We start from the raw sequence: 27860 nt of genomic DNA, 5'->3' as shown, positions 1-27860 counted from the left end.
GGGTACATACGAGGCCACTTTGAGGCAATGGATGCCAAAGTGAGAGAGAAAAGGACGGACGAACACTTGGAGCCCCTCTGTCCTGATGCGGATGCTCGGATGAGACTGTGGGTAGGTTACTGCTCAAGATCCCCAGAGCTGTCCTTTCTGAGCCTGTGTCTTCAGCTCTTCCATCCTCCTGAGTCATCCCATAAAGTCTCTATGCTTAAGTAAACAGAGCTGCTTTCCGTTGCTTGCCACCCCCCGATACAGTTGCAGGTTGTATGGATGACTTGCTCAGGGCACTCAGAGAGTTAGAAGTTTACCCAAGATTAGAAATCAGAGCTCTTCAACCACAGCCTGGGGCTCCCTGGGCTGGTAACTATTTGCAGCTCCACTTTAACTGGGTCCTTAATTCCTAGTACTCTGCCTTGTCTTCCCAGCCTCTTTTCCTAAGTCTCATGAGGATAAAAAATATAGTTGCCTACCTTCCTCTCTATATCCTTCAACAGAGCTCACAGGCTATCCTGCCCTCGGGGTCCGTCACCATAAATCTGACATCAGTCACTCCTCATTGGCTAGAAGATAATTTGCTGAATGTGCAGGGAAACAAGTACAGATATTATGCTGGGAGCTAGAACTCAAGCCAAACAGAGACAAGAAACATCCTTAACTGCTTCCTGACTCTGCTTCTCCAATGGTATGTGTGTGTCTCTCTCCCAACTAAGCAAGGATTAAAGGAATCCTTTGCAATTATCCCTGCTTCAGAAAGCACCTGTGAATATCCTGTTTCTACATCACTCTTCCCTTTGCTCACAATCTAAAGGCAATTTAATTTCCTTATATGAAAGAAGCAGCAAAGGGGGCTGGCATTGGAAGGCCAAGGGTAGGGCTTTTGGGTTTTCTTCTTTCAGCTTTCTCACTGACTACAGAGCTGTTTCTTACAGTAGCAGAAGTCACTTCCAAGGCACCTGAAGGAGATAGGAACACACGAGCCTAACTGCATTATACTGCAGTTTGACCAAGCAATCACTAACTTTATTGCAGAGAAAGAAAACGGAAATGACAGAGACAAGTTTAACTCATCCATTCCCTAACTTAAATGTGAGAGACCCAGGCCATCAGCTGGAGGGCAAAAAGAGCAGAGGGGAATGCCCAAGGGTGGTTAAAGAAATTATTCTGTGTTCTGTAGGTCCCTTCAGGAGTGGAAGGAGGGTATGTGTACATTTCATCTTACCCAGCTCCAGATATCACCGCTTTCCCTGATAGTCTCCTCTGCTTGCCATTATGGGGGCAACAAGGAGGGATCTATTAAACTTTTGGACCTAGCCATTCATCTGTTCATTTGCTCAGTAACATTTACTAAGGACTAACTATGAAACACATGTTTTGAGAAGCACAGTGCTAAACACAGCCCCTGTCCTCAAAATGTCTGCAGTCTAGAGAAGCCAACAGACAATAAACACGGACAGATAGCCAAGTACAGTTTAGATCGGGAGGGCAGGGAGGGATTCTGTGGGGTTTGGCAAGTAAGAGAGAAGCAGCATGGGTGGAGGCAGAGGTTGGCAGGGTCCCCCTGGGTCGTGGCCGTCAACCCCAGCTGTGTATTAGAACCCCTAAGTCACCTGGGAAGATAACAAACAAAATAATATTCCACTGTCTGGATATACCATAGTTTATTTATCTATCATCTAATGATAGACATCTTGGTTGCTTCTAAGTTCTAGCAGTTATGAATAAAGCTGCTATAAACATTCGCAGTCAGGGTTTTACATGGATGTAAGTTTTCAACTCATCTGAGTAAACACCAAGGAATGCAATTGCTGGGTCATATGTAAAAGCATGTTTAGTTTTGCAAGGAACTGCTGAACTGTCTAACTCCCAGTTATACTGCTTTAATTAGTCTAGGGTAGATTCCAGGCCCTGGCATTTTTAAAAGCTTCCCATGCATTCTAATGTGCAGCTATGGTTGAAGATCATGTAGGCCTTGGTTGGGGACTATGTATTTCATTATAAGCACAATGGGAAGTCATTATGAATTTAAGCAGAGCAGAGGTGTGATCTGGTGCACACGTTTACGAAGTCCTTCTGGTCGCGTCTGAGAATGGACTGGGAAGGGCTCGGAGGGGAGTAAGAGCAGGAATGAATCTGAGAGACTGGTTAGGAGTCTACTGAATTACAGGTCAGAGATGAAAGAAACTTGTACCAGGATAACGACAGAAAGAAATGGATGCATTCAAAAGAAATGTTGGGGGAAAAACTAATAAGCTGTGGTTACAGGTTAAATATTGAAATGGGAGGAAACAAAGAGAATGCAATGATTGTAAAAAGATACTTCCACTTCTGCTCCAGCAGCAAATTTATGTCTACCCTATGGATAGACACATGAGATGACTTAAACTCTACTTTATTTTCTGTCTTCTCTCCCTCCACCTCTTCTTCCTCTTCCTGTCCTTCTTCTTCACCATTTTCTTTATTTTGTTCTTTTGTTTGCTTTGTATTTTTGGAACAAGAAATCCTGTTGACTCAGGACCAACTACTATTTTAAAGTTAAGAAACTCTTGCAAGTTTCATAATTGAGCATATGCCCTTACGGTCAATCTCAAAAGGGCACATGATATTTGGGGGATAAGGTAACTTGGCTCATATGCCTTTTGTTGTCAGTTACAGCCAAGGGTTGACATTTCAGAAGAAATGATCTCTTAAGAAGGTTTATCAGGGGCTTCCCTAGTGGCACAGTGGTTGAAAGTCTGCCTGCCGATGCAGGGCACACGGGTTCGTGCCCTGGTCCGGGAAGATCCCACATGCCGCGGAGCGGCTGGGCCCGTGAGCCATGGCCACTGAGCCTGCGTGTCCGGAGCCCGTGCTCCGCAACGGGAGAGGCCGCAACAGTGAGAGGCCCACGTACCGCAAAAAAAAAAAAAAAAAAAAGGTTTATCGTTCTTGCAACTTTTCTTCTGAAACTCTCCAGCAGATGTTTCTAATGCCTTGAGGGAAAAGAGAGCTGATGAATAGTGCTAGAGCAGCAGAGGGGGTTGAGAAAAAGGAGCCCACCAGAGTTGCAGAAAAAGAGCTTTGAATATTTAACAAAACAGAAATTTTAAGACACTCTCAGATGCTTTGTACCAGCTGCTCTCAAAAACTCACCTCACACTGAAAATCAAGGTCACAGTCAAATGTGTCCAATATGGACCAAATAGTCATCGAGGCCTTTAAACTCATTCAGGACATTCGGAATCACATTTGACAACAGGGCCAGGCAAGGAGGCAGCCCTGTGAGGAGGAGGGAGGCCCTGACACTAGAAGCAAGGTAGACCTGCACCCTGCAATACCCCCGCACCTCTGGTCTCCTTCACTCCAAATACCATTCTGGGCCAGAGGTAGCCAGTTCTGAGCTGTGCATGGCTCCATGTTGGTCAACAAGGGGCTTGATCAGGGTAGGCAGACAGGAGCGATTTGTGTTCAGGAATTCTTACGAGGACTCAAGGCTATGGGGAGCAGACAGAAAGGTTAAGGGAGGCATGGAGATACAAGGAGGAAGACACACACACACACAGCACGGTAGGGAGAAAAAAGGAAAGAGACATTAAGAGTAGTAAAGAGAAAAAAGGAGAGAAAGACAAAGAAGAGAGAAGAGAAGAGGTTAAAGAGAGAAAAGAGAAAGTGGACATGAAGAGAAACTTAGGAGGAAAAGAGAAGAAGGAAAAAGGATGGGGCAGGAGAAAAAAGGGGAGAGACCCTTGTATCCCATTCTCATCCCATCAGTCACAGGGCAGAGTTTTCAGGAATTCTCTCTCGAAGAAACACTCGTAAATCTTCCATGAAGCAACAATGGAAGCGCAAACCTGAGCATTCGTGTCAGACAGGTCTGTCCACACCTGTCTCCCAGGAAATGAGAACTCCTGGGACTGCTCTTTCTAAGTCCCAGCTATGGGACGGACCTGCTCTGGGAAGGGAGGGAGGGGATTAAGATGGGAAGAAAAGGCACGGCTGAGAAATGACCCATCAAGGACCCGGAATTCCTACCAGTAAGTGTCATTAATGGATTAACCTAAGACATCCCAGACTATAAGATGTATCAGGCTTTGCAAAGCCTACAAAGCAATACTTTTATTAACAAACCTTGGTCTTAAGTAAATTTCCGTGAATTTCTTTCTTTAAAACTGAATCTTGGGACTTCCCTGGTGGCGCAGTGGTTAAGAATCCTGCCAATGCAGGGGACACAGGTTCGAGTCCTGGTCCAGGAAGATCCCACATGCCGTGGATCAACTAAGCCCATGCGCCACAACTGCTGAACCTACACTCTAGAGCCCCCGAGCCACAACTACTGAGCCTGCGAGCCACAACTACTGAAGCCCGCATGACTAGAGCCCGTGCTCCGCAACAAGAGAAGCCACCGCAATGAGAAGCCCTTGCACCGCAACGAAGAGTAGTCCCTGCTCACCACAACTAGAGAAAGCCCACGCGCAGCAATGAAGACGCAACACAGACAATTAATTAATTATTTTTAAAAACCGAATCTCTTTGGGGTTAGTGCTTACACAGTCTTGCCCGAATGTCAGTTCTACCAACATTTATTGACACTCATTCAATAACAGGCCCTGTACTAGGAACAGGGTACAGAAGAGACAAGGCTCCATGCCTGTCCTCAAAGACCTCATAAGCAGTTCTGTCCAACAGAATTTTCTGCAATGGTGGGCATGTTCTATATCTGTGCTATTCAAGAGGGTAGCCACTACCCACATGCAGCTATTATCAATACTTAAATGCAAACTAATTACCATTAAGTAAAATTTAAAATTGAGTCCTTCAGCCACATTTCAAGTGTTCAATAGCCACATGCGGCTAGTGACTTCTGTACTGTACTACGCAGGCAGAGGATAAGACACGGACATAAACGTTTCATTATAAGTGAGGTGGGTGGCCTAAGAGATACAAAAAAACATTTCTGAATAAAGTTATTCAATCTGAATTAGGGGAGGAAGGAAAGAGGAGGAAAGAATAAGGATGGAAGTTTCCATAAAGAAAGCAGTTTAAGAAGGGTAGATAGGGTTCCACCAACAGAAATGGTGGAGAAGCAGGCCATCCATGGTAGAGCACCAGCCTTAGTCAAGTCACTGAAATGCGACTTTAGTAGAGCTTGTTTGCTGAGCAATAAAAAAAAAAAAAAACAGTTTATCTGAAGTGTAGGCAGAGGAATGGTGAGAGAGAAGGATAATTAAGGTGGGTTTGGTCCTTAGGTGGAGAGCTCAGATGGCAAGGAGTTTGTTGTTAATCCTGTAAACAGTAGAGAGCCACTGAGGATTCTAAGTGAGGGAGAAATGACCTATGGGAATGAGCCTTCAGGCAGCATATGAAGTATCTACTCAAAGGAAGAAACTGAAGCAGTATTGCAAGAGACTGGGAAAGAGATGATGTTGACATGAAGAAGGTGGGAAATGAGGGAGGAGTAGCTGCTATTGGATTACAAGAGAGAGGGTTGTACGGAAGCCTTATTTTGCCCCAAATAAGAATGACATCTAGGGGCTTCCCTGGTGGCGCAGTGGTTAAGAATCCGCCTGCCAATGCAGGGGACACAGGTTCGAGCCCTGCTCCGGGAAGATTCCACATGCCATGGAGCAACTAAGCCCGTGCGCCACAACTACTGAGCCTGCATTCTAGAGCCTGCGAGCCACAACTACTGAAGTCCACGTGCCACAACTCTGAAGCCCGTGCACCTAGAACCTGTGCTCAGCAACATGAGAAGCCACCCAATGAGAAGCCCGCACACCACAACAAAGAGTAGCCCCCGCTCGCCGCAACTGGAGAAAAGCCCGTGCGCAGCAACAAAAACCCAATGCAGCCAAAAATTTAAAAAATAAATAAATTAAAAAAAAAAAAAGAATGACATTCGGAAGTCTGATTATAATTCTTGAAGGCAGTTCCCTGAAGTCATGCCCTGAGCCACAGTCTTTGCAGAGGAAGAATCATTCAAGAAAGGTGAGCTTTTTCACAACGCTTTGCCAGCCCATTAACCTATACTGCAGGGTCCCTTCCCCCAGTGTCATCCCCACCGTGTCCCCTCATAAGCCATTAGGGGCAGATCATCCAAAGAGAACTGGGTGGAAAAAAGGAAGCAAAGAGCAAAATGAGATGGAGAAGGTATTTTAAAAAAAAAACATGTGCTAGGGAAGTCAAAACAAATTTCCAGCCATTCCTGCTGGAGGAGATTTTATGGGGCAAGACATCCCCAAAATGGGTTTTTATACTGAATTATACTGTGCACCTCATAAAGCACGGAAACTCCTGGCAGCCTGCACGCACACACACTGCCCTCTCGTTACCTGACCAACCCTCCCCAGCAGGTAGGCACGCTGGGAGGCCCAGGGCCATGCAGGCAGCCCAGTGGAGGTGAAGGGACTGGGGTCTGCACTCAGAAGCAGCCCCAGCCCCTTGACGTTAGTAAGGTACCGGCCTCCTCTGGCCCTGGGTCTCCCTCTGTGCAATCAGAGGGCTGGTCTGGATAGGCCTGAGGGCCCTGAGGGTTCTGAATCTGGATGGCCTGCACTGTGGGCTCAGGGCTGCACAAAGATCCCCTGTAAAGCTGTGCCTTTATAGAAAGATCTGGGGTGAGGACAAAGGGACTTGAAGTGGAATCCCTGTTCTTATTCCCTCCTGAAGTGAAGGAAAGATAAGGTGTGGTCATAGGTGGAAAAAAAAATAGTTGATACGACCTAATTATTTTAAAAGATATTGAAAAACTACCCTTGAGCACAGGGATATTTGGCATGGCATGCAGGAAGTTGGCCTGATCTGGGAATTGAACTGCAGCTCCATCTCGCTCTGCATCCCATGTTAGGTCACTTCAGTATTTGAACCACAGTTTCCTCATCTGTAAAACGGAAGTGTTGGGGTGCCTCCTTTAAGAGGCCACCCAAAAGGAAGGGGGCATCATGACAATTGCTGTGGAGTCCCAGGGGGGGCCATGAACTCCAAGAGTCTAATTGACCTGAGTTCCTGACACAGGTCTGGGGTTCAGTTTTCCCATCTTTAAAAAAAAAAAAAAGTTTCTAGTTTTACTGAGATACAACTGACACATAACACTGTGTAAGTTTAAGCTATACAATGTGTTGATTTGATACAACTATATATTGCAAAATGATTACCACCAGAGCACTTGCTAACACCTTCATCTTGTCACATAATTACCATTTTGTTTTTGTGGTGAGAACATTTAAGAGCTACTCTCTTAGCAACTTTCAAGAACATAATACAGTATTGTGAACTATGGCCACCATGCTGTACATTAGATCCCCAGAATGTATTCATCTTATAACTGGAAATTCGTACTCTTTGACCAACATCTCCCCATTTCTCCCACCCCCCAGGAACCACCATGCTAGTCTCTGTTTCTATGAGTTTGGCGTTTTTAGATTCCACATATCAGTGATATCATACACTATCTGTCTTTTTCTGTCTGACTTATTTCACTTAGCATAATGCCCTGCAGGTCCATCCAACATTGTTGCAAATGAAAGGATTTCCTTCTTTCTTACGGCTGAATAATATTCTATTATATGTATAAACCACATCCTCTTTATCCATTCATCCTGAGATGGACACTTAGGTTGCTTTCATATCTCAGCTCTTGTAAATAATGCTGCAATCAACATAGGAGTGCATAGACCTTTTCAAATTACTGTTTTTCATTTTCTTCAGATAAACAGCCCAAAGTGAAATTGCTGGATCATACAGTAGTTCTATTTTTAATTTTCTGAGGAACTTCCATGCCTTTTCCCATAGTGGCTGCAAAGATTTACATTCCCCCCAAAAGTGCAAGTGGGTCCCCTTTTCTTCTTCTTTAAATAAGGGTTTGGGGCAAAATGCTATCTAATGGCTCAACCGCTAAAATTTCTGTGACATTAATGCCTCTGTCAACCTGAAACATGTATAAATTTCAAAAGCTTTCAGTGGGCTTCCCTGGTGGCACAGCGGTTAAGAATCCGCCTGCCAGTGCAGGGGACACAGGTTTGAGCCCTGGTCCAGGAAGATCCCACATGCCGCAGAGCAGCTAAGCCCGTGCGCCACAACTACTGAGCCTGCGCTCTAGAGCCCGTGAGCCTCGACTACTGAGGCCCGCACGCCTAGGGCCCGTGCTCTGCGACAAGAGAAGCCACCACAATGAGAAGCCTGAGCACCGCAATGAAGAGTAGTCCCTGCTCGCCACAACTAGAGAAAGCCCACACACATCAACAAAAACCGAACTCAGCCAAAAATTAATTTTTTTTAAAAAGCTTTCAGCTAGGCTTCTCTGCACTGACCGCCAGCTGCATTTTTACAGAGCCAGTTTCCCAAACCTGTTTATGCCTGTTGTGTTTCTCATAACTCTAAAATTTAATGAAATGTTGTGCAGATTAAAAATTTATGAGCATCAAAAGAAAGTGGCTTCTAGGAGGACTGAGCTGATCTTACGATAAAAATAAAGTCACTTAAATACTGCTATTGAGTTAGGTCAGGTGTGCCAACTATAAAAATTTAGAAAGGAATCATCAAACTCTAGAAGAATTACTTGGCAAACATCTTTAAGTTCTCAGTCCCCTTTAATGAGACCAACATTGGAGATCATATTCGGAATATTACGAGCATGGCTTATACAAGAAAGATGACATGGAACTCCAATCAGTTGACCCAGACTCGAAGAAGAGGCCCTGGGCCTACATCAAATCACTGGCAAACGTATACACATTTACGAATTTTAAGTTAAAAAGGAAACGTTTAATATGCATTATTATTTTTTTTATGATTCCTTGCTTTAATAGGCTTCTTCTATTAACTGACCAGCTGCCCATCTACATGGCTTCACAAATGAGGGCTTGTAAAGGAAGCAACTCAACCTAAGCCCAGGTAGCCCTCTCCTGAATAGTCTGTCTCCCCACTCAAGTGAGAAAATAATTTAAAGAAGAACTGCTTTACCCATCATGTCAAATACTGTGCCAGAAAGAGACACCCACCCCAGACTTGTGATAATTGTTTCCTTTCTGGCTCCTCCCCTGCTGGCTTCAGTTTTTTCTTTTAGTTCTGCAGAGAGGAGAATCATTATCCTATTCTCTATCTCTCATATGTATCTATATGTATGTACACACATACGTGTATATGTATGTGTGTGTGTGTGTATACACACATTTGTATATATACATATATAAACACACATTATATGTGTGTGTGTGTGTGTATATATATATATATATATACACACACACACACACACACATTCACATAGGGTCAGTCAAGAAGAGGACTCCCTGCCTGTGGTCTGGAAGGAGTCTGCAAGTATGCAAGTAGATGCTGGGACCCGGAGCTGGCTTAATATTGGAGTGCCTCTTTAGCTGAAGCCCAGAGCGACTCATCCTCCCCAGATCTATCATGGAACCCAGTTTGAAAAACCAATGCCCTAACAAAAGATGGTTCCGGATGACCTCGGACAAGTCACTTCCTCTCTGTCCCATCACCAAAGGTGGTTGGTCAGGCACATACTTACTCTACATTTCACTAGGATCCCAGCAAGCTCTTCATCATGATCACTTCTGGGGAATGAGATTGGGCGGGGGAGAGACTTTCACCTTTTCCCGTATGATATTCCTGAATTGCCTGAATTTGTTACTACAACAAGCTTGCATTCCTTTTGTTGAAACCTAAAATTAAGGTTAAACATTTACTAAGTATGTATGCACTCATTGCTGGAGTTACAGATATTAAAGAGACACGATGTTTAACTCAGGAAGCTTACAAGACTAGCAAGAGAGACAGACAATTAAACAATCACCATATTTTCATGAAAACACGGACTGCAGTGAATATACAAAGTGCTTGCGAGATAACTGTTCTCGGGGGAGCCAGGGAAGTCATCTTGGAAGCAGCAAAGGCACATTCAAGCTGGATCTTAAAATACGGCTAGGAGTTATGAGGCAGGAAAGATATTATTTAAATGTACACGTTAAGGGAAATCTCACAATTAAGTGGGCAAAATTTAAATTTTAAATGAATATCTTTATCTCAGCAGTTGGGTTAAATCCATGTTTCCCAAACTGTGGTATGAGAGATGAGTTTAGACGGCACGTGGACACTACGCTAACTTTTACAGGCTACCTTCCATTTATAGCAAGTTATTCTGGTGTTCCATTTGTGAGAGTGATACAAAGATTCCTTTTAAAAAATAAATACAGCTAATCCCATTTACTATGTGACCTTGTGCAATTGACTTGATCTCTTTGAATGGCCACATCTTCATCCCTAATATGGAGATGCTAAAAATACCCATGAAAGGGAGGTTTGTTTTTTTTTTTTTTAATCATAAAGTTCAAGTGTTATTATCCTAATAGTTTGAACTCCCTGCATTTCTGTGCCCCCAAGGTACTCAGCACAATGTCTGGGATGGAAGAATGACTGAATAATGACTGAAGGGGCTTAGCTCCAAGCAAGGAGAACTTAAGGTGAACCACAGGTTTTGGGTGAACTGGTTGAGTCTAGGGAACGTGAACAGAATTCATCACCCATGCAAACCCCAGTTGATCCTAGTGACTGATGAGGCATCTGAAGCTGTGATTAAGTTGATTAGCAACGTCTGAACACACACATTTTCCATTTATTCATTCCTTCATTCAACTAATAGTTACTGAGTGCCTACTATGTGACAGGCACAGCTCTAGACACCTGCGATTCCAGTAGTGGACAGGACTGGAAGGTTCCTCCTCTCTCATGGAGTATCTTATGCAGTCCAATCTACCTGAAGGAAAGATGGCTCTGACAATATTCACTTAATCTTATCTGAGGCCCAAAGAGGAACTGTCATTTATTTGAGGCCACAGCAAGTAGATGGCAGAAACAGGACTAGAGCCCAAAGCACTTGCCTCTCAATCTAGCACAGTTTGGTATTTAGCAGGCTTGCAAAACCTGCTTGGCTTTCCAAGATCCGCAGCTGCCCCTTCTCAGCCACCAGCCTTCCCACCTGTTGTCTCTCTTGGGGGAGGGGTTGCCTTCTCTTCCCCAGCTGGGAGCAGGTGAACTGGGGCCATTCCCTGGAGGGTTCTGCAGTTTGGAGATGGTTTACAGGCCAGGAGAATAAAGTGGAGAAAGAAAAGAAGGGAGGGAGGGAGGGACGGTAGGAGTCCTGCTATTGGCAGACAGGTAATTGGTTACTTTGGGCTGTCAGCTTCTTCCAGTCTCCCTCCCTGGGGAAGGCTAGAGAGAAAGTAATTGAAGAAGGTGCCTGAACAAATTAGTGTGAGACTGGGCTTAAAAATTTGAGTTGCACCTGGGTTCAGAGCTGAGGGTTTGATCTTCAGACGCCCGAGAAAGGATGCAGAGATGGAGGAAGGAAGGGAGGGAGTCCGCTTTCTCCTGCTGCAGCTGAGCTTCCAGACTCAGAAGCTCCTAAAGGGAATCTTTCTTTCCCTCCTGGGCTCCTGCTGAGCTGCGGGGGCTGAGAAGAACCTCAAATATCACTTGTTTTAATCTCATCACATGAGAAACGGTAGGAAGCCCAGAAAGTGGAAGGGACTTGACCACAGACACCAGCAGAACTGGGACCAAACCCCAGGACCCCTGGCTCCTAGTTCCAGCCACCAGATGACCCTGCCCCCTAGCTCCATGAGGTCTTTACTCACAGGACTTCCTGTGAATTGCCCTAAACATGCTCCAACTGCAAATAAAGTGGGAAGGGGATGTGTCCTAGGGATTAAAGTATAGGTCTGTTTATTTAACAGACACCTAGATGGCATTTGCTGAGTGGTGGGCACTGGTCTACATGCTCTGCAAACTTTAGCTCTTGCAATCCTGATAGCAATCTCCTGATAAGCAACAGAACAACCCAATGAGGCCGCTACCTTGTAAGATGGTGTTCACAAACTACCACCCCTACTGCTGCCCATGTGTCATTCATTTGGTCAGGAAACATCTACTCAGCACCTACTCTGTGCTGTGTAATGCATTATATAGTTGAGAGGAGCAAAAACAATGAACAAGACACATTCCCTACCATCAAGGAGCTGCCAGATAAAGTTTTTTGGGTTTTTTGTTTTTTTTTTAAATAAACGGGATAGAAAGCTATGAGGGGGACGGTGTACCAGGGAAGGCTTTGGTCAGGGAAGACTTCTTGGAGGAGGTGACTTGAGTTCTATGAGAAAAGGAAATATGAACCCAGAGAAGAAGGCAAAATTTTTTAAAGTTTCTAGACTGTGAAAAGGAATTAAGATTTTATCTTAAGAGCAATGAGAAACATTTAAAGGCTTTAAACAAGAGAGTGGCAAGATCCAATTTGATTTTTGAAAAAGATCACTCTGGTTACTGTATACAGCAGGGCTGGCAAACTTGTTCTGTAAAGGAACAATTAGGAAATATATTAAGCTTGGTAGGCCGGATACTCATTGTTGCTACTACTCAACTCCGCTGTTGTAAAGCAAAGGCAACCACAGACAATACATACACAAGGGTATGAGTGTGACTGTGTTCCAATAAATCTTTTTTTATTTATGGACACTGATATTTGAATTTCATATAATTGTCGCATATCACGAAATATTATTCTGTTTTTGATTTTTTCAAGTATTTAAACAAGAAAATAGACTTACAGGCCACACAAAAGCAGGCAGCAAGCTGGATTTGGCACGTGTGCTATATATCAAAAAATATAAGGAAAGGATAAGGAGGATGGAGAGGCAGCAGGAAGACCAGTTAGGAGACTGAGGTAACAGCCCAAGTGAGCTCGGACAAAGGTGATGGCAGTAGGACATCATAAGAAGTGAAGAATTTTGACTGTCATTTTAGAAGTAAAACCAACAAGGCTGGTTGACTGAAAGAATGAGAGAGGCAAAGGAAGGGAGATATCAAAGATGATTCCTTTGCTTGAATAACTGGGTGAATGGTAGTCTGGTTTCCTGAGATGGAAGGGAGAGCAGGTTTGGGGGACAAATCACACACTGGTAATATGATTCCTGACAGCAGAGAGAGAAACAGGGTCCCTGCAGGTTGCCAGAAAAAATACTGGCTGTCCAGCTAAATTTGCATTCCTGATAATCAGAGAGTCATTTTTAGCATAACTACATCCCAAATATTGCATGGGACATATGGGACATAGTTATACTAAGCAAGTATTCATTGTCTGAAATTCAACTGGGCATCCGGCATTTTATTTTTTGCATTTATTTTTTGTTCACAAGATATGCCAATCCTACTAGGGGGGTAGCCTTGGAGGAGAAGGGAAGGTTCCTCAGAAGAGGTAATAGCTGAGCTAAGGCTAGGAGACGGCCAGGTGAATGAGAGACCAGAAAAGCATTATGAGCAGAGAAAACAGTGTTTCTATTCAGGACTCAGGTACGGGGAATGTGCCTGGTTCCCCCCAGAGATCTGCCAGTAATCAGTGAAGCCAGAGCCCCAAGTGCCACGGGGAATGTCAGGAGGTGAGACCGAAGAGATACCCAGGGTGTCCAGGGACACACCAAGGATTTGGTATACTTTTTAAAGTACAGATACCCAGGCCCCTCCCAGGTGCTTCCACTGATCTGGAAGGGAAAACCTGGCCTCTAAGGTGATTCTGAGGAGTCGCTAACTTTGGGAAAAACCGGGCTAAATAATCTGGGACCTTTCCCAGTGACAAATCCCAGGAGCCTAGGAAGTTGCTGCTGGCTGTGAAGTCTTGAAAAGAGTAACCCAGGTAATCAGAACAAAGGTGGCAGAGAACAAGCCTGCAGCCTCCCAAGGGGACTCCTGAGAAGGGGGTTCTGTCCATTCGGATGGAAGTTGGTGGTCCAGAATGTTTGTCCAAGGACCCACCCAGCTCCCCAAGAGTCCCTAGGCATCTGGTACCTGGTTCTCATTGGAGCTCTCAGCTCCTGCAAGGAGACAGACGTCTCCATGCCTCTCGTTGCCGCCCTGCCTCCTTCCCTCCTCAGCCCACAGCCACCACCGAAATGATTCCCCCAAATGCAGCTATGACTGTGACTGGAAATCTCTTTACTGCTGATTCTGCCAATGGAAATGTTCCTTCCCTTTGCGGCTGCTTGCAAAGCCATTCGTGACTTCCCAGGTGCCTGACAGCAAGGCTTTGTCAGCAGGCAGCCACCAGAAGGGAGAGGGTTCTGCCCCGATTGCCTCCCCCCAGACCCGCCTGCCTGAGACTCAGCCTCTCCGAGTTTCTCTGGCCAAACTGTCCTCAGACAACCCGGGAGCCCCCTGGGACACCCCCCCCCCCCCCCCCCCCCCCCCCCCCCCCCCCCGCCCAACAGCTTCCCCCTGCCCTTGGAGAGCGAGCAGAGATCAATGGTCAATTTCATCCTTTTTCTCCTCCTGGTGGGGAGAGAGGGAAGGAGGGCAGAGGCCAAAGCCAGCAGGCTGGAGTGGGAAGAGGGGGGAGGGAAAGGGAATTTGCATGCATTAGTTATTCATACCTCCACCTCCTTCCATAACAAGGATTCCAGGTGGCTAAGAGGCACGGAGCACAAACGGTGCCAGATGCTGTGCTAGGTGCTCTGCACACACTATCTCCCTAAGGATCACATGGCTTAGTGTAAGTAAAAACTGAGCACAGTGTTGGACACTGACGACAGCTGAAGATGGAGGACTCTCCAAAAATAATGATCGCAACAACCCAGAGAAGGGATTGCTGTGTTACCTCCACTTTCTTCATGGGCATACAGAGGTCTACAGTTAGGAAGCAGTGCAGCCGGGATTCTATCCCAGGGCTTTGGGTCTTCAGAGCCGGCACACCAGTCAGAGGAGCTGGGCTACAGACTGGATTTTGCCATGGCTTAGCTGTGGGACCTTGCAAATGTACTCCTTTTGCTGTACGTGGGCCTCTCACTGTTGTGGCCTCTCCCGTTGCGGAGCACAGGCTCCGGACGCGCAGGCTCAGCAGCCATGGCTCACGGAGCCCAGTTTCTCCGCGGCATGTGGGATCTTCCCGGACCGGAGCATGAACCCGTGCCCCCTGCATCGGCAGGCGGACTCTCAACCACTGCGCCACCAGGGAAGCCCACAAATGTACTTCTTTTTGCTAGGTAAATGAGAGAGTTGGGCTGGATCTCAAAGGCATTCTTTTACCCAGCTCTAATACTCTAGGAGAACTATACACTATTTATTAGGACTTTTACAGCATTATAATATATATATAAATATTTATTATTATATATATCCCTTATGTATAGATAATGTAATATAAATTCCATTTTCAAGGTAGGAGCATAAAAACTGCACAATGCTGCTAAGAAGCACTAGGCGACAAAAGTCAACTTAGGAGGAAGGGGAGGAGTGACAAGGAAGTTCACCCAATCAAACGGGCTGCATCTCAGACAACAGATGCTTGACAACTTCTAGCAAAGAAATGCAGAGCTTCTCTAAGTTCCTGGAAGGTCTAGGTAACAGGTTCCCTAGTATGACAGTATGCCCAGCAGAAGGTGGGAATTCCCTAAGCACTGGGAGAAGAAGGAAGTGGAAAGGGAAGAAGAAAGGGAAAGGAGGAAGGATGGAGGGAAGGAGGAAAATCAAGAAGCCACGGCAGCATGGGAATCTGCTTGTCAAGGAGTCCAGGGCTAACGAGTGAAATCTAGAGCAGATGAGACAAGGCCCGGTGCTCTCCTGGCAAACAAGCAAGGAGCGACAGGGCCTGGGGAGAGGCTGAGTCAGCTCCTGGCAGCCCAGAAATGAGGTGTTGAGTCCCTCAGGCCTGTGAGGCTGTCACACCTGAAGTTCCTCTATAAGAAACGTCTGCAACTTCTTGCTAATGAGAGGAGGAAGAGATAAAAAGTACAAGAGGTTGTCAAAGAGGTGAAAACTCAAGGGCACTCCTAGTTCTGTGCAGTATGGAAGGCGGAGAGAGCACGGAGCCTGGAAGCAGGCACACCTGGGACAGGACCCAGCTCAGCTGTAGTGATCTTGGGTGTGTTCTGAACTCCTCTGAGCTTCCGTGCTCACCTATAACATGGGATGAATCCTACCTGTCTTTCAGCACTATGGAAAGAAGGAACTGCAATAACAAACGTGCCAGCACCGCATCACGGGCATAGTAAACGTTCAATGAACGGCTGCTTTTTTCATAGCCTACCCCATACCAGAAGGGGGAAGTCCAGCACACCAGCTCCCCCCACCCCCAGTGGCCTGGACTAAGGTGGGAGGAAGGTACACCAGACCAGGAGTCAAAAGGCTGGATCTGGTTCCTGCTCCACCACTGACTTGCTACGGTGACCTTGACTTGTCCATCTTTATATAAAAGGGTTTCATTCAGAAAATGTCCTAAATTCTTACCATTTATGGCAGGTGATGACCCCAACACCATGGATGGATCATCTCCCCCCAAACATTCAGTGCCTCTCTGTCTGGCACAATGCAAAGGTGCTAATCCCTTATCTGGCTTCCATGATTCTCAAGAAAAGGTCTTCCCTAAACCCAACTCTTTCTCCTCTAATCAAACTGGTCTCATTCCTCATCCTACAAACACCCCAGAATAATAAGGAGGCAGGAGAAGGTAGAGGCAGTAGCTGTGGAAGCTCAGAAGAGGGAAGGTTTCATGGAAGAGGTGGCATTCCAGCTCAGCCTTAACAGAGGAGTGGAATTGCAATACCCCTCCAGTTCTGCACAGTATGGATTCTGAGATGAGACTTGGCAAACCTGTTTCTAGTCATCTAAGATGCCCTGAACACCTAGGATGTGCCAAGCACAGGGTGAATCACTGCAGCCCCAGAGATAAAGGAGGGATGTTCTCTGCCTGTGGAGCTCTTTGGCAAGTACCACAAGACAGACAGAGAAACACATTAAGTTCTGCTCTCACTCTGCCAAGTCACCATCATCTCTCACCTGAACAGACTCCTGCAGACCTTCCTCTCCCATCCTTGCTCCTCTACAGAGCAGCCTGAGTAATTCCTTTGAGACAGAAGTCAGTTACGGATACTCTTTTGCTTAACGTCCTGCCTGGCTCGCCATGGCACTCATGGTAAAAGCCTAAATCCTGTCCTGTCCTGTCCACCCCCCACTCACTCCACTCCGGCCATACTGGCCTTCTTGCTGGCCCTTGAACGATCCAGGTGTGCTCTGGAGTCAGGTCTTTGCTGGAGCCCTTCTCTGCCCGGAATACTCTTCCACACATCTGCCTGGTGAGGCCTTCATGGCCTTCAGGTCTTGGTCCAATCCTATAATCTCAATAAACAATCCTTTGGCCCTATTTAATATTAAAACTGATTTCCTCACCTCAATAATGTTCATTTTCTTTTTGCCCTTTTTTTATAGACTCTATCACCTTCTCACATACCACATAATTTTTCTTATCTATTACATTTATCATCTTCTCCCCAACACGCATACACATGCACACACACACAGGCATATATACACGTACTCCTGGATATGAGCTCTCTGAACACAGGAATCTATGTCTTTTGTTCTCCATACATCTTAAGTGGCTGGAGCAGTGCCTAGCATGTTGTAGGCGCTCAGTAGTGCTAAGGGACCAGCCACTGTTACACCAGTCTTTATATCGCTAGTGGGTACCAAGGCCCAGAGTGTCCAACTTTAGTGCCAAGAGGTCAGGAAAGGCTTCAAAGGTAAGTTCATAGTTGAATTCAGCCTTGAAAGGTAAGAAGGAATTTTCCAGGGCCTTTGGGGCAGAGTTACAGAACAAGAAAGAAGGGTTCTTAGCATAGGACAGTCTGGGCAGAGTCTGATCATGGACCTTGTAGCTCAATAAGGAGCTTGAACTTCATACTAAGAATTATGGGGAGCCGGTGAAGTGCTTTAGGAGAGGATGGCCATGATCAGATTTGGGCTTTTAATGAACTCCCTCTGTCTGCAAGTACAGACGATGGACTAGAAAGAATAAGACTAGAGGGAGATACCAGTGAGTTGACAGCTGAAATCGTAGTCGAGAGAAGTGCTGACATCTGACCCTGCCGGGGCCGTGACAACGGGCATGGAGAAAGGGTTCCTTCTCAGGTGAAAACCCTAATGGTTTATGACATACAACATCCTTGTCAATTTTCGACTCACAGAAGGGCTGCCTGCACGCTCCAGTATGCCAATAAGGAAGCTAGAAATCTTCCAGTCCTGAATCTTACATTGGGTAGTCACCACCCGACCCCCTTCCAAACCAAGGAAAAGTCTTCCTGGGGGCTGTTGTCCTAAAGAACTGCAGACGGCAGTGAAGAGCCAGTGAGAGGAGAGCAGAGCGAGTCCCGCCAAGCACCGCTGCCTGCCTTCTCTGGGGCCGAGAGACTGCAAGCTCTGCTGGGAGGAAAGAAAAGCCAGCTCTCTCTCGCTATAGTTAATCTTCTGTTGCCACTAGCTGGTCAGTATGAGAACTTGGGGAAGTATCAGCCCTACAAAGAAAGCATCCCCGTAATGCTGCTGCACCTCAAGGTTAAATCTGACTCTTTCTTTTTCTGGAAAAGAGCAGGCTTCTTCTCACCCTCAGGGCAGCTAGAGTGAAAAAGCAATGAGGCTCCCTCCTCCCCAGCACAAAACCCATTGGCTCAGGCTCTCAGGAGAGACTGGAGCCAACCAGGTGGATACCTTGGGCAGGAGAACAAATTCAACTTCCCCAGGGATACCTTTCTCCTTAGATTTTTGTTTCTTTGTTTGTTTGTTTTGCAGGGAGAGGAGGAGAGACTTGGTGCACCTTATGATGTTCAACCAAGTTGCAGACCTGAGACATATTTAACCCAGAGCCATGTGTTGGTAGTCAGTGTGATGGAAAGAAGCGTGGAGGGGGATTCAAGATCACTGGGTTTAAGTGTGAACAGCTGGTCCTTAGGTAGGTTACCTCCCTTGTCTGGGACCCCGTGTTACCATTTAAATGGAAGGGCTAGATTCAATGTGCTCTGTGAGTCTGTAAGGCCATCAGAGTTGATGGTCATGGTCATAGTTTTCATGGCTTTACCCAAAGAAGTCACTGTCACTCTCTGTCCTTCTCTCCCCCCAGCACACGTGTTCACACCATCCTATGGCAGCCAACGCCTAGGAGGTGAGAAGCAGCCAAGCAAGGAGGTGAGAAGCAGGAGGCTCTGCCTGCCGGGGCCTAGGCAAACCTACCGCTGGACTTGCTGTAAATTAGTATTATTGAATGATCTTGCAGCCTGAGGGCCCCATTCAGGAGAATGAGCAAGCTCTGGGTCACAAAAGCTCGCAGAGCTGCGCTGTCTTGATAGCTATTGTTCCTGACCCCCAGAAACAGCAAATCCGGATGGCCTTGACCCAACCTGGGCCTCTCTAAGAGCTAGAACGAATCCTCCTCTCACCCTGCCCCATCACCCTCTCAGTAACAATAGTATAATGGTCCCTTGGTATCTGCAGGAGACTGATTCGAGGACCCCACCCCTTTCCAAGGTCCAAGGATGTGCCAGTCCCTTATATAAAATGGCAATAGTGCAGTCGGCCCACGGTTGGGTGAATCTGGGGATGTAGAACCCACGGCTACGGAGGGCTAATTATACTTTCTGAGGGCAGATAATGTATCTGTCTCTGCCCTAATTATTAGAGTTCATCAGACCTGAACTGGCAAAGGGGTGGGGATGGAGTAAGGGAAGTGAATGAAAAGGGGGAAAAACTCAGATCAGAGACCACTGAACCACCCCCCACACACACCCTTATTTACAATATCCCAGAAACCTGGACCATCAGAGCAGGACGGGACCTTGGAGTCTGAGTGCTACTGAAATGTTTTAGTGATAAGGGACCTGGAGCCCAAATGAGGAAATAACATTTTGTAAGCTTTGTCTGAAGACATCAAATTCGCCCTCTCACCCACCCCAGAATCTCTCCCTCTTACCCATTCTGGAAAAAACACTGGGATTGATTTTAATGAATATTCTGTGGTCAGAAATCCCTACAGAAAACCCAGCTTATACTGTTTGTATCTGTTTTTTTTCTCCCACTTAATAACTGTCATCAACCTTCAGAATCAAGGCAGAAACCAAAAGGGTCAGATAGCCTCAATGCCTCTGGTCCTGTCTCCAAATGCCTGCCAAATAGCTGTGTGGTCCCTGCTTGAAGACCTCCTCCCATGTGGACCCTGTCATCATTAGAGGTCAGAATGCTTGGCTGGTGGACAGCTCCCAGGGACACATCCTCCTGCCATGTTGTACTCCATCCCCTTAGTATTTGCACCTTTAGGACATTCTTTAGAACCAGACAGAAAAAAAAAAAAGCACATGCCTCATTCCCTGTTGATGTTCGAAGAGAGTCTCCAGCCCTTGTGGACTGTCCTTAGGCTAAACTCCCTCCTTCTAGCCACCTTTCTGACCTTGTGCCTGGTCCCTCACCCCTTCTGGGGGCTCTTCTCTTTTGGTGTCCATTTGCCTGTATTTTAAGGAATCTTTGCAGACTGACCAAGTGGGCATTTCAGAGCATCTTCGTCTTCCACCCAGGCCAATCAGCTTCCTGCAAACAGCATCCTTTCAGGACAGATCTTGAGGACACTGCCAGATCTGCTCATGCAGATGCATTTAAAAACATACTACTGGATGGTTTTTCCTTCTCCACACACCCTCCCCCAAATATAAAGCACGCTCCTCACCCGTGTGATTTATATGACAAGGTAAATTAGTAATGGATGTTGACAATGAGTAGTTATTCAGTTTTATCTCCTTTCCCCCTTTTGCTGAATCAAGGCTCATGGTAAACAGTCCAGCCTGGCCACTATCAAGCACAGGAAGAAGGATGCCATTTCCCTAGCGGTGGGCATGAAAGCTAAATCCACAAGCAGACTCTGGAGCTGCCTGGGGGCAGATGAACACTGGGTGATGTGCGGGTTCACCTCAGAAGCCCTGCACGGACAGTTGCTCCCATTCAAAATCTTTCTCTTCCGTCAGTCCTCCCCAACACCCCCATGTTACCAGCAAAGGAAAGGAGACAGTGAGAAGCAAGAGCAGCTAGTCAGAGTTACAGAGTGGGTCAGGGCACTTCAAGTTCATAGAATCTTTGCACCAAAGGATTATTTTAGGGCTCAGCTACCCACTCATATTATAGCACAAAGAACTGAAGATCCGGGGTAAATGACTTGTTCAAAGTCAGAGCAGGCCACAGCTGAGAGTTCCAGGTCCTAAGCAACACCAAGCCCCCAAGCTGTACTGGAGCATTCAAATTCTCCTCCAGCCCATCCTCCATGACCTCACTCAGTTTTTGGTTTTGCTTTTGTTTTTTTCCTGTCCAGGAAATGTCCCCAGCTTTCTCTAAGTCTAAAGAGATATCTCCCTCCCTGATGTTACAGAATGTGTCATACCCATCACTCACTTGCACCACTACATAGGATGCCCTTTGACATCCCATGAGTCATGGAACTTCACGTTGGCAGGGTCATTGAAGGTCATTTAACTCATGCCTCACTCTCACACTCTCATACTTCAGCACCAACGTAGCTAAAGTCCCCCTGAGAAAGGTTCTTGCCGTGCTGATGATTGTTATGTTTCCTCTCCAGAACCCTGCACCATGCCCTACATAAATGTAACCAGCCCCTCAGTGCATATTTGGCTCAGGATGGCTGGTTAGCAATTACCAAGAATGTAGGTGTCTGATGCGCTGAGATTCCAGTCCCAGGTCTGCATTTACTCGAAGTGAGACCTTGGACTAGGCACCTGACCTCTCTAAAGAATGTTTCCTTACCTGTAAAATGGGAATAAATTACAACAGTGCCCACTTCATATATTTTATGTGAGTAAATAATAAAAGGCAAGAGTAAAGCTCTGAGCAGCACAGTAAGGATTCAACAACTATTTGCTATTCCTTGATCTATTTCAAGGAAATTCACTTTATCAGGACCACTGACTTAGATTCTAAAGAAGAGGCCCAGACATAGAAACTTGGGGGGGCATTTCACCTCTGAGGGAAACTTCCACCTACATAAAGCAGGCTGGAACATGAAGGGAAGATTAGAAACATGAAGAGGAAAAGACCTGAAGAAAAGTCTTTTAAGTCTGGGCACTACCAATTATAGAGCCGATAATTCAAACAGGAGAGGCAGGCACAATGGAGGGAGGGAAGGCCAGGTATGTCAGTGACTTGGTGAATAGGGATGGTAGACAGTGTGTGCAAAATAATTCTGAGCTTCCCCAACTGGACTTGGAGTAGAATGGGAACTTTACCTTTTATTTGTTTGTTCACCGCCCCTTAACACCAGGGACACTTTACCACCACCAACTCTAGACCCACAACCCAAAGCATAGCCTGAGGGCTTTGGTAGACACTATCCCCCCCTAGTGGTGGCTCCACACACCCCGCTATTGGCAGGATTCAGCATTTACCGACTTTGCATGTGCATCTGTGGCACATGCCATCTCCAAATCCCTTGAACTGGTGACCTAGTAGTGAAAGACTCACCCAACTCTCCAGAGACAAACACTAGGGAAGGATGTTTAGAAGGTCTGAAGATGGGATGATGGGATGGGGCTGCCTGGGGACCCTGGGGGAGATACGGCCATAAATGACTCATAGTACCCCCCCTCCGCCCTCATTTTGAGCCAGCCTGGCCCTCCCGGAGCTCATTGTGCACTCTGTGTTTACACACAAACAGTGGAAGAACAACACAAATAAAAAGCCCACGTCTCCCTACACAGATCCTGCTATGCTCGGCCATCTGGCGACTACCTCGCTAGCCAAATCCCTGGTAGGAGTGCCTCGGGCTGCGGGGAAGGAGGAGGAGGAACCTGCTTCCCCAAAGGGCTCAGGGCTTCCAAGGAGGACGGCACCTGCCACTCCACAGCAGGCAGTCCCCAGCCGCCGAGGCTCAGCCGCCTGTGTCAGAGAAGGCGGAAGCCTCCAAGTGGAGAGCACTCCGATGCTGAAGACTCCGATGCTGAAGCACAGGTCTGGGGGACTTGACACTTCCAGCTCCTCACTCAGCTCCTCAGTCAGCCTGCCCTGAGCTCCCAGGTACCCACTTCCTCTTGAAAGCCAAAGTTTAAAAACGCAGAGATTGCCAGCTCCAGGAATTCTGGAGCGACTCCTGTAGCTGGCTGGACCAGGTCCTCCACATCCTAGGGAAACTGGAACGCTCTGGGGTCCTCGCTTCCAAGTCATGCCATACCCAAGGATGCCCCCCCTTTCCCCCTCATCTGAACAGCCATTTAGAAGGACCCCCACTCCCTCCCTCTCCGGACATCCGGGAGTAGAGAGATCTCGAGGGTGGAGGGAGAAGGTTGGGATTGAAAGTGGTGAGGGACACCCTCCGTTTCTCTGGAAGGACCCTTCCCTGCGGCGGGGTCACAGGAGTTGGCCATGAGCCCAAGGTTGGCTCTTCGCCCTAAGGAACCCCATCTTCACCCTCATCCACTTACTTGGAAATGGGCAGCTCACAAGTGCACGTGGGAATGGCTCTTGGTGTATGTGTGTGTGACCGCGCACGCGTGTGTATGCTTGAACGTGTGTGTGTGTGGCACACGAGACGTGCCGCCGCGGAAAGTCCCCTGGGAACCTGCAAGGCGCTCTCCTGCCTAGCACCCCACAAAGCTCAGCACGCTCAAGTTACAGCCAGCTGGGGAGAGCCCAGGGGCCAGAAACCCGAGGCACATGCTCAGACCAGGAAAGGGCCTGGCGCTCGCTCAAAGCTCCAAAGGCGGCCAGCACGAAAGGGAAGTGGCGGGCGGGCGGGAGGGAGGGGGGCGTCACAAAAATACATCAAAAATATTATGGCTCCCAGGAGAGAGGAGTCTAGTCCCTTGATTACTCTTTGGGGCTTCTCGGGCGAGCAAAGAGTTAACCTCAGAGGTTCAAGCCGGGACCCCGAAGGCGCGGACATCGAAGGCCCATCACCCCCGCGGTGCCGGAGCTCAGCCGGATCCCGGGGTCTGGAGTCTGGGGCGAGCCCCCGGCGCCTTCCTGGAGCTGCTGCTGGCCAGACTCCGACAACCAATCGCACCCCGCTCCCCCAAGAGGGGAGGGGGGAGAGAGAGACCGGTGAGCGCGGGAGAGCTAAGGGGAAACAACATTTTTGTAAACGCTCTCCGAGATGATTAAGCGATCAATTACCCGGGTGGGAAATCAGCTGCGCCTCCCACAGCTACCTGGAAGGGCCGACTCCTCCGGGATTCGCGCTGGGAACCAGCTGGCAGCAAGCTGCGGGCGAACTTTCTGATTAACTTTTACGTTTGAGCCCCCACCCCCATCCTTTTCCTCTCCCCTTCCTTTTTCATGCCTTTAAGTTATTATTATTAGCCCAGTGAGTGAGCTGCGAGGACAAACCCGCTCTCCGCCGGGAGGGGGGTAGGAAGGCGAATGCGACCACGGGGATGGAGGGAGAATCTGAAAGTGGAGGGAGACCTTGGGTTCCGAACGCCAGTGCTCGGAAATCACTCAATCCTCCCCAGCCCCATTTCACAGATGGCTAAAACTGAGGCCCAGAGAGGGGAAGCGACTTGGCCAAGGTCACCCAACCCGTCGGGAGGCCGAATTTATGCGGACTGAGGGATGCTACATGTAGCGACTCCGCTCCGATTCTCGAGAAAATCGAACCGGAAGAGCAGAGCCGACGACTCCGAGGCGACAGCGAGGGGGCGGTGACCGCGGGCGGCCAGTGGCCGTGCCCCAGGAGCAGTGGGCGGCTGGACCCAGACCTGGCTCCCGAGCGGGGGACTACCACGGCCCCCAGCTCAAGCACACTCAGGCAGTTGGGGTTTCGGCGTCAGCGACGGATCGCGGCAGAGCTCAACGTCTGCACTGAGAGACGGACGGACGGACAGGTCCCCACCGCGGGAGGCTTGGCACGCCTCCGGTCTCCCGCCACGCGCTCGCTCAGATACTGCCCCGGACTCATTCCAACCACCTGTACGCCCTCCGGGCCCCTCAGCTGCCCTCACTCAACCCTGCTCGGGGCAGCCCGGGGCGGGAATCCCCAGGGCGCCCCCACCCGTCTGGCTTCACTTGGGGGCTCCCGGTTCCCTGGGACCCCGCGTGTGCCGGCGCCCAGCCTTACCCAGGGTGAAGAAGGGCAGCTCTGTGTTGTCCAGGTCGTCCTGCACCGCGATGCGCCCCGGCAGCTCGTTACGCACAAAGAGCAGGAGGCGCGACTCGGCGGCGGTGCCCGCGGAGCCAGCGGAGCCCGGGGACGCGGCGGCGGCAGCGGCGGCTCCTGCCCCGGTCCCACTCCCGGCCCCGGCGCGGGTGCCGCTCCAGCCGATGTCGCTCTCCCGCAGGGCAGGCAGCGTGGACACCGTGACTGTCTTGAGCCGGCATGGGCTGTCGGGCTCCCGCGAGGCGGCGGCGGTGGCGCCGGCCAGAAGCGGCGGCGGCGGCAGCAGGAGCAGGAACAGCAGCAGCGGCGGCGGCGCCGGGTGGAAACCGAGCCTCAGCCGCCCCCGGAGCCCCGAGCTGGGGCCGGGGCTGCGCCGGGCGCCGGCGGCGGCCATGGCGGGAGGGGCTGCGGTGCTGCGAGCGGCGGTGGCGAAGGAGGAGGAAGAGACAGTGGCGGCGGCGGCGGACGCCGAAGCGAACCAGGACGCCGGAGCTAAGGAGCCGTGGGAGCCGCTCGCTAGCAGCCCCCGGCTCCGGGCTCCGCCTCCCGATCGGCCCTGGCCCGCCCCCGCCCCCGCGCCACCTCCCCGGGCCCCGCCGCCCGCCCCTTCTCTGGCTCCCCACTCAGACCCCGAGCTTCTCGGAGGCTCCGCCCAGCCTCGTGCGAATCCCAGTCGCCCCCTCTCCTTTCCCAGGATCCCCCAATCCGCCCTCACAATATTCTTTAGCCACAGCACCCCTCTGCAAAATTCCTAAGACTTAGGGACCCCGGGTGCTTCCCCTTATTCCCCTGGGCTCAACCCAGCTCGCCCAGCTTTACCCCACCCCTGGCCCAACGCAGAGGCTGCACCTGGGGGCGCGCCTTAGCCCAGCCTTGCTCCAGACCCCGCCTTCTGGGGGGTAGGGGCGCCTGAGGATGGTCAAGACAACTTTGTCTCCCCTCAAGCCCAATAACAAGTCCTGTACCCTTTCCTAGTCCCTGAAATAATTCCTCGGGGCCTTTGAGACCCCTGCCCACCCACTTGCCCACAACTCAGGCATTCCTTCTCCCACCTCTCCCATCTACCCAGGCCTCGGAGGTTGCACCAACAGCTAATGGACAAAGGGTTGTCGAACTCCACCCTCTAAGGCCCCCACCCTCCTGCACTGACTCCAGGAGGACGCTCCGGCCCCCAGCTGCCGCCCTGCAAGCCAGCGCTTTTTTCTGGATCCTGTTCCCAACCTGGACAGCACTACTTGGCTGCTCTGGTGTAAAATTCCTGAAAAGGGTGCGAGGTAGAGACCTACCACTCTGTCTGCTTCTGGCTCCCACGGGCTCCCACATCCTCTGCCCCCCTCGCGACTCTTCAACCCCGCCCCACCCCACCCCCAAGCCCGGTCGTTTTTTTCCTGGAGTCAAGCTGAGCTCTAAACCCAGGTCTTCGTACACAGGGCAGCCTTTTGGCCCTGGGTAGGTTCTCTCTGACCCACATACCTGGTATCCCCCAGCGAGCCATCACCTCTGCAGGAATCTGGGCCTTGAGGGGCCGCGCCTTCTCTACTCCCCTCCTTTTCTTCCTCTTTCCTCTCTCTGTTCTCTCTTTCATCTCTCCACTCATTTCATTCTTAACCTTGTCTTGACTTTAATCTTATAAATGCTTCCTACCTATTATTTGTGAGCCATTTCCCATCTCCCGGTATTTCTTGCCCATCTGCACACCTTTGGTGTGGTCTCCTCTGTGCATTAACTTCTCTCATCTTAGCTCTTCCCTCTTCTGCCTCTTTTCTCCTTTCTGTATTTAACCCTTCATAGGAAAGGCCTTTTTCCCTCTCCCAGCACATTTTATTTACTTTTTCATGACTTTGGATAAAGGAAGAGGACTTAAAAGAAGGAAAAATCAAAACCTGTTTTGTGAACTTGGACTTAATTATACTGTTTATTAAGCATTCTCCAAGTGCTAGACGTGTACCTATGTTAACTTTTATACATAAACATACTCCAATGAGATGGGTATTATGATTCCCATTTTCCAGATGAGGAAACTGGGATCAGGAGGTCAGGGAGGTAAAGGGACTTCCCAGGGTCACTCAGCTAATGAGCACAAGAGCTAAGATCTGAACCCCAAGCTCCAAAGCCTTGGCTGTTTCCACTGAAACACACTGTCCTCAGTGACCTTGGAAAAGCCCACCTATCAAAGATGTTATGAAAGGCACATCCAAATGAGTGCATCTGGGTCTTTTTCAGCTCTGAGGTTTGTAAGGTGTGCTTCTCCTGTCTCAGTTTACTAATCTGTGAACCCAGGGAGGGGGCGGGGGTGTGGAAATCTGGCTTTTCAAGTCCTCTGATTCTAAATTGTCTCCTGCCTCTCTGACGCCTGCTCCAGTTCATTTACTCCTCCAAAATATGTCGCCCTGGCTCCCTCAGTCTCTCCTTTGTACCCTTACAATCCGCCACTATCCTCTGCAACGGGGCTTTCTCATTTTCTATGCCCCTTTCTTCAAATATGCTGACATAGTCCATTTATAGAAGTGCACACCAGGAAAAAAGGGCTCCCTTATGTAAGGCAGAGTCTGTGCAAGTCCTTCATGGACCCCTGGTACAAAGGCCTGTCGAATGAGACCAACACTTTCATTCATTCATTCACCACCAAATATCTAGGGCTCCTACCAGGCACTATAAGGGGATGCAGAGATGCATAAACACAACTCCTGCCCTTGGAGAGTTTATAACGATGTGGAGGGAGGTGTGGTGATGAGAGAACACAGAAATATCTCAGATACCAGGCAGGCAGGCAGGCAGACAGACAGACATGTGTTTCTTTTATGAGGTGCTCTGAAACATATGCTTGGAGAAATCAAAGGAAGCTTCCCAGAGGAGGTGGCATTGGAATTGAGCCATGTAGGACTAGTAGCATGGGGTTAAATCTGCCATTTGGCATTCCTGG

General features: G+C 48.7%; 1 protein-coding gene across 4 annotated transcripts in view; it reads right to left on the bottom strand.

Annotated features, from left to right (window-relative positions):
- Window positions 1–25331, bottom strand: part of ASTN2 (astrotactin 2) — a gene marked incomplete at both ends in the record, with an annotated part of 917251 nt that extends 891920 nt beyond the window's left edge. For all 4 annotated transcript variants that reach the window (XM_082842116.1, XM_082842118.1, XM_082842117.1 and 1 more), the window contains one exon: window positions 24899–25331. In XM_082842116.1, coding sequence (XP_082698242.1) covers window positions 24899–25331 — 433 coding nt within the window. The remainder of the gene's footprint in view (window positions 1–24898) is intronic.
- Window positions 25332–27860: the final 2529 nt, after the last annotated feature.

This window comes from Leucopleurus acutus, assembly GCF_964270905.1.
Source record: "Leucopleurus acutus genome assembly, chromosome: 7".
NCBI lineage: Eukaryota > Metazoa > Chordata > Mammalia > Artiodactyla > Delphinidae > Leucopleurus > Leucopleurus acutus.
This window is presented reverse-complemented; position numbering and strand designations above follow the sequence as displayed.